The 10202-nt window shown below is 37.6% G+C and overlaps 1 protein-coding gene across 3 annotated transcripts in view; it reads right to left on the bottom strand.

The window, feature by feature from the left end:
* Window positions 1–239: 239 nt before the first annotated feature.
* LOC107692356 (runt-related transcription factor 2-like) overlaps window positions 240–10202 on the bottom strand; it is a 76957-nt gene continuing 66994 nt past the window's right edge. For all 3 annotated transcript variants that reach the window (XM_016491368.1, XM_016491351.1, XM_016491360.1), the window contains exons 7-8: window positions 8999–9160; window positions 240–975 (exon numbers count right to left, since the gene is read on the bottom strand). In XM_016491368.1, coding sequence (XP_016346854.1) covers window positions 479–975; window positions 8999–9160 — 659 coding nt within the window. In that variant the 3' untranslated portion in view covers window positions 240–478. The remainder of the gene's footprint in view (window positions 976–8998; window positions 9161–10202) is intronic.

Genomic DNA, 10202 nt, shown 5'->3' with positions numbered 1-10202 from the left:
AGTGTCAATGGTCCATTTGAGAAATAGGTGGCGATTCGCAGGGTTTCATTTGGTTTTGTTTGTATATGTTTTTTTGACTCTCAAAGCCTCAAAGTTATTCCCATTCACTTCCATTATATGACTGACAGACTTGCAACGGTTTGAGTTAAACATCTTCGTTTGTGTTCCACTGAAGAAACAAAGTCACCTACATCTTGGATGCCCTGGGGGTAAGCAGATAAACATCAAATTTTCATTTTTGGGTGAACTATACCTTTAATGCCACAAATCATTCCCTGTAAGGGTCATCTGTTTTATAGAATTAAAAAACGTCAGTGTAGTCATAAAAATACACTGCAACCATTCAATATTGTACCTGTACCAATGAGTACCAATGAATTTGTGCTTCAAATCCGATGATTCTTTCATGCAACTGTCTCTCGCACTCTGTCTTTAAGGCTAACAGTGCTGCGTTGAGGTCTCGTTTGACCAGACCGTCTCAATATGGTCTCCAAACGGACTCGTCCATCCTGCCGCTGGAGTTGAGAACGGTTGGCGAGCTGCTGTGGCTGCCGTCTGCCTCGCCTCCGTCCGTCTGATTGGGCAAGTTCGGGTTGATGAGGGTGCTGCCGGTGGATGCGCTAGTGCAAGGCGGCAGCATCCTGGAGGGGGATCGATCTCCGCCCGGCACCATTGAGAACTGGTACGACCCGGATGAGGCGCCGTAGTAGAGGTACGGCGTGCTGCTGGTCTGGAAGGGCCCGCTTTGGTTCTGGGTGGATCCGGGGTACGGCGGAGGCAGGTAGGTGTGGTAGTGGGTGGTGCTGGACATGCCCAGAGACATGCCCGAGGTGACCGGTGTAGGGGTGTACGTGAACGTCGCAGGATAGTGCATTCTGGGACTGGGGAAACGGGTATCTGTGAGGGAGGACAGACTGGGAAATTGACGTTCAAACTGCCGCGGGTCGGCCGAGAACGGACTGAGATCCGACGTACCTGGTGGAGAGAAAAGAGCAGTTTTTTAGTGATATTTAAATCAAGAAAATGTTTTGAGCATGTCTTCTTTCAGTGGGGTCCAAAAATTAGGGTGCACTAGTGAAAATGCCTTTTTTTGTGCATCGTTTTTAATTGCTATACACTTTTCAGTACAATTTCTGTTCTATAATTTATTTACATATTCAGAGCATTTATATGGTACGCAAACAATCAGTAAAATTAAGTTAAAAAAGTACAACAATGATTATTAAAGTACAACATTAATTTTACTCATTGTTTTTGTACCAGATAAATGCTCTGATTATATAAATCAATGATATTTATAGATTTGTAAAGATACATTTTCCATCAACGTTTCCATTGTATTCATTGTAATAAACAATTGTGCATTTCAACTTTATTTTACTTATCTATCATGTAGAAAAAGTGCAGAATCTAACATATTTTCATTTTAAATTCTAATTTTTTTTGTTTATTTTTTAATCCTAAAAAAATGACATAATATATTTATTAATGTATTGTCAGCCTTTTGGGCCCCATTGCATTTAACATTCAAATGTCATTTCTGTTCATATTAGCAGTTCATGAAAATAAATGTATTTCAGTCTCTGTGGGTAATTTTATATTTTCATATGTTTTGTAATTAAATATTTAGTTGTACTTAATGCTGTTGGGTCACTTTAACTCTTTTTCAACTTAGTTTTATTTATTTATTAGCTCGCCTGTGACACCCTATTTGAGGTAATCATTGTTTTTGTATTAGATAAATGCTTTGATTTTAAAAATAATGACTCTTGATTGTAACTACTTTAAATTATGAGTAGCTTGAGTTTCAAAGTAGCTTCATCCACACCAAAATGAGACTCAAATGAATAAAGGGACATTGTTAAATCAGACAGAAGAGGGCGCTGTCAAACTTAATTTGCATACAGCTCAAACTAACTAGCCTGTCAACACAAAACTCCCCTTTATAAACTGAAAAAAGGATGGAGTGCATGCAACTTTATCTGCATTTCTCTTCCAAATAATGAATGTGAAAAATAATGGAAGTAAATATGAAGAGGCTCTCCCAAACAATTTGATTAGAGTGAAAACAATTTTGTCTTTGTTATTATACGAGTCAGTTTGAAATATCCCAAGCCATGAAAGCATCAGAATGACACTTCACAGTGCAAGAAAAAAGTTCATATTGTTGCGCATTGGTCCAGAAGTTCCTGTTGTGACTCCACATGAACAGATTCTCTTTACAAGCCCAGTCTTAGGATTTTTAATCAAGGAAGATGCAATACATTTTCACCAACCGACAAGAGAAACTGGCTCATCTTGCATGTCAGCGTTTAATTGCCCTAGCAAAACATAAACATGAATTAAATGTTTATTCGCAACCTGAATTACACAATGCTTGGGTTGATTCAAGGTCAAGATGAAGACTAATGCTGCAAAAATGTCACCGGATCAATATGCAAACTAACTGTCAAACGGCGCTGACGTGCTGCTGAAAGATTTAGAGTTTGGCTTCTGGCTGTTTGTTTCTTCAGCGCCGTTTGCTGAAGGTTGTCCGGAGGTTTGTATGCGAATGCATCATGTGCGTTCACACTCACATGCACAAACACGCATCCTCGCATTTATATGAATATCAAAGAGAAATGTCGGAATAAACTGGGAGCGCACATGGAAACGCTTAGAGGAAAACACAGTTTCCACAGGATGCATAATGAGCAGTCTCAGATGTGATGGCATGTCTGCGATTAGCCAAAGAGAAGGGCCGATCTACTCTCTTAGAACCACAAGATGTTTTTAAATTATAAACCACTAATGGGCTGTGACTCCCAGAACCCCAGGAGAGAGAATCCCAGAGGAACGTCTTATCATCTCCACATCTGTCTATTTTTGCACTCTGCATTCATCATGATCTGCTTTTCAAATGGAGCCGCCTGCTAAATTAAAGGCTATAAACAAACAATCCCAAACTCCTCTCCTCTTTTCCTTTTCATTCCATTCCATTTCCCCTTTCCTTTCAAACAAACAAACAAACCCAAACTCTTTTCTTTTCCTTTCTATTTCCCCTTTCCTATTTCAGTTTCCCCTTCTCTTTCCTTTACTTCAAAGAAAGTAAAATAATTTCCCATTTTCTTACCTTTCATTTTCCATTTCCCCTTTCATACAAACCCAAATGATTTTCCTTTCCTCTTCCCCTTTCTTGAAGTTTCCCATTTCAATCTCCTCTTTTCTTTCCTTTACTTCAAACCAAAAATTTTTACTTTTGGGGACATTTCTCTGTTCTTTACCTTACTATTTCTCCTTTACTTTACTTGAATCAATCAAGTCTTTTCCTTTCTGTTTCCCCTTTTGTGTCCATTTTCCATATTTCCTTTTCATTTACTTCAAACCAAAACTGTTCTCCTTTCCATTTCCCTGTTCCTTTCTGTACTATTTCCCATTTCCCTTTTCCTTTCCTCCAAACAAACCAAAATGTTTTCCACTTTCAATTCCCATTTACCCTTTTCTCATTTACTTCAAACTAACTAAAACTCCCTTTCCTGTCCAGATTCTATTTCCTGACCTTTTCCTCTTTTCTTTCCTTTATTTTAGACAAACTAAAACACCTTTTCCTTTTTTATTTCCCCTTTCCTAGGTTATTTGACCTTTTTCTTCCCTTTAATTTAAACAAACTAAAATCTTTTCCTTTCCATTTCACCTTTTCTCTACTTGTAGCAAACCAGAATATTTTCCTTTCCCTTTTCTATTTCTCTTTTTTCTTTTACTTCAAACCAGCTACTTTCCTTTTCTTTCCATTTCCCCTTTCCAGACTTTTCCCCACATCAATTTCCCCTTTTCTTTCCTTTTACTTCAAACAAACCAAATCTCTTTCCTTCTGTTTTCCTGTTCCTTACCTTACTGTTTCCCATTTCCATTCTCCCTTTTTTCCTCGACTTCAAACAAACCAAAAATCTCGTCCATTTCTCCTTTCCTTCACTTCAAACAAAGTCTCTGAGCTAACCGCGTCTCGTCTCTCCTCTCTCCCTGTTGCTGAGGTAAAGTACTGTTTTATGATGATAAATCCCGTCAGCTTGTCTGCTGGTTTAGGAGCGGTCGCGTGTCGTCCATGAGCGCCGCTTTATGAGTGACAGTTCGGCAAACTTTACAGAACATGTGTGGCCAATTATGAGTAGATTGTCTCTCCACATTATCAACTCTTGACATTTCAAACCAAACAAAAAAGACACTTCAGGGAGACAGTGCAGAAGAGAGGAGACCCAAGTCACATTTCCAAAACAATGACAGAAATTCACATATACAACCTTCAATCACCATTAACCATCGCTCCTCACTGCAGACATTCATGAGAATGAACCCATTATGCTATCGGCTCTTGCCAGACCCTTTTTGGCTAAACTTAATACGACATCAATCACTTTGTATTACACGGATGGTGTGGTCTAGTAGCCCAAGCTCAAGGCTAGAAACCAAGAGGATCATGATGGCTCAAGCTGTGACCTATCATCAGAGTGATCTTGCGACCTTTGACCTCAGGTTGCTTCAGGGTTGCCGGCTACAAGACTGCCTGCTTACTTTAAGAGCACATTAAGAGGTACGGAAGCCACTAACAAAGACGTATCATGGTGAATGTTTTGGTGCATGTATACTACTGTTTGGGGTTTTAGAAACTTTGTTCATCAACATATCACAGTTTCACAAAAATATGAAGCAGCACTCATTTACTTCAAACTAACTAAAACTCCCTTTCCTGTCCAGATTCTATTTCCTGACCTTTTCCTCTTTTCTTTCCTTTATTTTAGACAAACTAAAACACCTTTTCCTTTTTTATTTCCCCTTTCCTAGGTTATTTGACCTTTTTCTTCCCTTTAATTTAAACAAACTAAAATCTTTTCCTTTCCATTTCACCTTTTCTCTACTTGTAGCAAACCAGAATATTTTCCTTTCCCTTTTCTATTTCTCTTTTTTCTTTTACTTCAAACCAGCTACTTTCCTTTTCTTTCCATTTCCCCTTTCCAGACTTTTCCCCACATCAATTTCCCCTTTTCTTTCCTTTTACTTCAAACAAACCAAATCTCTTTCCTTCTGTTTTCCTGTTCCTTACCTTACTGTTTCCCATTTCCATTCTCCCTTTTTTCCTCGACTTCAAACAAACCAAAAATCTCGTCCATTTCTCCTTTCCTTCACTTCAAACAAAGTCTCTGAGCTAACCGCGTCTCGTCTCTCCTCTCTCCCTGTTGCTGAGGTAAAGTACTGTTTTATGATGATAAATCCCGTCAGCTTGTCTGCTGGTTTAGGAGCGGTCGCGTGTCGTCCATGAGCGCCGCTTTATGAGTGACAGTTCGGCAAACTTTACAGAACATGTGTGGCCAATTATGAGTAGATTGTCTCTCCACATTATCAACTCTTGACATTTCAAACCAAACAAAAAAGACACTTCAGGGAGACAGTGCAGAAGAGAGGAGACCCAAGTCACATTTCCAAAACAATGACAGAAATTCACATATACAACCTTCAATCACCATTAACCATCGCTCCTCACTGCAGACATTCATGAGAATGAACCCATTATGCTATCGGCTCTTGCCAGACCCTTTTTGGCTAAACTTAATACGACATCAATCACTTTGTATTACACGGATGGTGTGGTCTAGTAGCCCAAGCTCAAGGCTAGAAACCAAGAGGATCATGATGGCTCAAGCTGTGACCTATCATCAGAGTGATCTTGCGACCTTTGACCTCAGGTTGCTTCAGGGTTGCCGGCTACAAGACTGCCTGCTTACTTTAAGAGCACATTAAGAGGTACGGAAGCCACTAACAAAGACGTATCATGGTGAATGTTTTGGTGCATGTATACTACTGTTTGGGGTTTTAGAAACTTTGTTCATCAACATATCACAGTTTCACAAAAATATGAAGCAGCACAACTGTTTTCAACATTGATGATAATCGGAAATGTTTCTCGAGCAGCAAATCAGCATGTTAGAACGATTTCTGAAGGATCATGTGACACTGAAGACTGGAGGAATGATGCCGAAAATTCAGCTTTGATCACAGAAATAAATTACATTTTAATAAATATTCAAATAGAAAACAGTTATTTGAAATTGTAATAATATTTCACAATTTTACTGTATTTTACAAATTTTTTTAGGACATTTTGTAAGGGTAATCATTAGGTACCATGGTATATATCAAAGTACCATGGAAATACCATGGTTTTGTGGACATACAATATGGTATTTTTTAAAAAATATCTTTGAGTACCATTTAAATACCATAACACATTATCAAATCAAAGCAACCATGGTGAATATCAAAGTGCCATGTTTTGTGGACATGTACCATGGTATTCTCTGAAGAATTTACATTTACTCATTTACAAGGGGAAGTCGTGGCCTAATGGTTAGAGAGTCGGACTCGTAACCCAAAGTGTGTGTGTTCACTGCTGTGTGTGTGCACTTTGGATGGGATAAATGCAGAGCACTAATTCCTAGCATGGGTCACCATACTTGGCCACATGTCATGTCACTTCACTTCACTTCACAATCATTTATCCAAAGCCAAAGCTTTTTATCAAGGTATTCATTTGATCTGTGCATGCATTCTGTGCTATTGCATATGCTGTATCAAAGTACTGAGGAATTGTACCACTGAGTCCACCAAACGTGCTTTTAAACCAGCCTCCTGAAACAGACTTCACTAACGGGAAAATCAAAGTTCTTTACAGTCCTCCAGTGTCCCGTGATCCCACTCTGATAATTCATCGCTCTCTGTGTAATATTATGCATGCCTTCATCTGCGTCCTTATCAGTCACCAGGTCTCTGGCTGAAAGGTGTAACACGAGCCCACGGTGGAGAAGAATAGCCACGCAAGCAGCTGCAGAGAGTGCGATGCGTTCGGGACGTGTCTTCTCGAGACTGAGCCATTCAGCGGCGCTCCGAGGTAGAACAGGGGGCGTTAGGACCAAGAGGTGCGTGTGTCTCTTTGAGGAAAGAACAAAGGCTGACATCTCCAAGATGAAAGCCGGGTGAAATCTAAACTAATCAAACCCAACGAGGCAGCTGGCCGGGTTTCAAAAAGCAGCCACACCAAGAAGTCATTTAAACTTTCGCATTCGCTCCAGGCTCAAAGAAAACAGTTAGGGTGGAGAGCCAAGAGAAAGAAAGAAGAAGAAAAAAGAAAAGAGTTCAAAAACCAACCTGGCGGAGAGTCAAACAGGTGCACTAAAGAAAATGTCCACGCTGTGTGTTTGTTTCAAAATGAATCCCAAAGGGTGGGTGGACCACAATCTGGTGCCTATTTCATTAATAAAGGCACAGAAACTCTTCCGAAAGTTTGGACTCGAGAGCTTTTAGGTAGTTGACGAGAATTGCTTTTGGAAAGCCCATCCAAAACTATTTTTAAAACCCCATCTAAAACTATTTTAAACAACATTCTTTTGTAATTACTGGTCATGCAACCGTTATGAACTCATGTGAATTTAAATGCTATGTGGAATATTTGTGTGTGATGCATTTGTCAAAAATGCATTTGTCACACTACAGGTTCACTTAAAATGATCTAGTGTGGATGAAAAAAATGTATAAAATTATACATTAAATACATAATAAATTAATGTGCATCTAAAATGTACATTTTATATATATGTAAAAATTTACAAATGTAGTTGTTACACTGCATGATCATAAAAAAAAGGAAAAAGATCATATTAATAAAATAACATAAAAGTGATCAGTTACAGAAGTTATGACATACACTTTCCCTGCATTCAAATAAATTCATAAATCATAAAATCCCATGAACAAACATGTTATGCATCAACTACCTGTTTACCTTTTGAGGTTTGTGAGTCAGAAACTCTAGTCTGTTTTATTGTTCCTTTTCAAGGCGTTTCAAAAGAGAGTTGAGTTCAAAGACATTCAACTAGGGGAGATATTCTTTCAAATGCTCTCTATTTTTAAAGGTGCTAGTGCTTGGAAGACATTTGCCCACGGGCGACGTAACAAACGCTTACAAAGCAGAAAGTTAACGCTGGCAAAAATGCTTTGATTCGACTTCAGCGGGGAAAGAAGCGAATGAGTGTTTGGACAAATGTTCACGGCTAACACGAAGTAAATACAGGCTGAGTGTTGAGACACTCTATTTCCCACATTTCTGAAATGAGTGGCTGGCAGAGAAAGCGATATGGGCCAGAGGAGAATTTAATTGCTCAGAGGTTGCCCTTTTATAACGCAGTTGTGATTCATGTGGAGTCAACAAGTGAAAAACTCACTTTACTTCTGTAATCTGATATCTGTCTGAGTGAAACAGGATATTCAATGCATAAAAAGTAGGACGGGGCTTGATTTTGATTCATCTAAAATTCATTGGATAAGAAAAATGAGTCTCTATATGATAGATGGTTGCTGAAACAGCCTGAAAAAAATTATCGGAAGTGACAAAAACATTTATAACGTTACAAAAGATTTCTATTTAAAATAAATGCTGTTATTTTGAATTGTCTAGTCATCAAATAATCCTAAACAAAAATAATAAGAACCATTATTAATAATTGAGTGCTAACAATAATTGATAGTAATTGAGCAGCAAATCAGCATTTTAGAATGATTTCTGAAGGATCATGTGACTGTGAAGATTGGAGTAATGATGCTGAAAATTCAGCTTTGCATCACAGAAATAAATTACATTTTAAAATTTAAAATTGCAAAAATATTTCACAATATTACTTTTTTTATTTTAATGAAATAAATGCAGCCTTGGTAAGAAGAAACCTCTTTAAAAACATTAAAAAAAAAAATCACATTTATTCCAAACTTTGGACCAGTAGTGCATAAAATGAATGTGGATATGATCTTGAGAGAACTTGTTGAGAGTTTCTTGAGTTTATTTTGAGACTTTGGCATTTTGGCCAATCTCAGCACAGTTTGAAACGTTGACTTAGTCTCATTGCTGTCTAAAGAAACATTCGAGATAATAGAGCTCTTATTTGTGATTTGTCTTTTCTATAAGGTGTTAGTTTACCTGAGAGGCGTCTTGGCACGTCGCTGATGGTGGGCAGGCCCGTGGCGCGGGTGGAGGACAGCGGGGTGGTGGAGTGGATGGATGGAGATGTCATTTGGCTCAGGTAAGGAGTGTACGGTTGCTCGTAGGACCAGGGCGGAGAGGACTGTGCCTGCCGCGGATCTGTGAGCATGATAAATGAAACGGCTCCAGTCAACATCTGCACAACAGCATCCTCAAAGAAGTGTTTGGGTGTGATTCTCTCAGGACCACAGCAGTGTTTTTATATCTCAGTGATGTTTACAACAGTGACCTCAAAAATGAACGGTATCACACACCACCACAAAAAAGAGCGAATCTTGTGAAAACTGTCAAGAACATGGTTATATTTCACTTTAAAATAAAATAAAAAAAGGTTTATATATTTATGTTTTGCAGAAAAATAAAAGAAAGATCTATATTTTATAATTTTTATAGATACAGTAGTCAACATTTGAAGTGGATTAAAGAAGTTCATCAAAGTTGTCCTAAAACAAGAACGGGTATTGTTTTGGTTTTAGGACATCTTTGATGAAAGGTTTCGATCCACTTCAAATGCTGACTACTGTATATAAATAATGAAATATTTATACTGCCTTTAATGTGCTATTGCATTTTTGCAGATTAAATAAAGGTAAAATAAAATAATAATAATAATAATAATAAATAGAATAAAATGGCACAATTGAGAACAATTTAAATAAATAAATATATGTTTAATTGCCTTTAATGTGCTATTTCATTTTTGCTGATTAAATAAATGTATAAAATAAAATAATATGTACAGAAAGCACAAAATAGTACAATAACGAGAATCATCATTGAGAACAACTGAATTAAAATAAATTAAATTTATATAAATAAATAAATAAATCAAAATGCATTTCAGGGAGAGGATATATATATATATATATATATATATATATATATATCCCCCCCCAAAAAAAATAAAAATATTTATATTTATTATTTTTGTTTTGGGATATATATATCAGATATATAACCAGGACATGTTTTGGAGATTCACCCTCAGAAGAGTCCTACCTGGTGAGCCAGATTTAAAGACTCATTGTGCACACAAAGTGGGTGACCTTTCTTTTTATAATAATATGGAGACCGAGACCGAGACCGAGACCGAGACCGAGCAGACTTGTATAAAAGGCTGTGGGATGTAAATAGCTTAATC

The sequence above is a fragment of the Sinocyclocheilus anshuiensis genome, unplaced genomic scaffold, assembly GCF_001515605.1.
Source record: "Sinocyclocheilus anshuiensis isolate Anshui unplaced genomic scaffold, SAMN03320099.WGS_v1.1 scaffold261, whole genome shotgun sequence".
In the NCBI taxonomy this organism is placed as follows: Eukaryota; Metazoa; Chordata; class Actinopteri; order Cypriniformes; family Cyprinidae; genus Sinocyclocheilus; species Sinocyclocheilus anshuiensis.
Note: the sequence above shows the minus strand (reverse complement) of the source record. Positions and strands in the feature narration are given on the sequence as shown.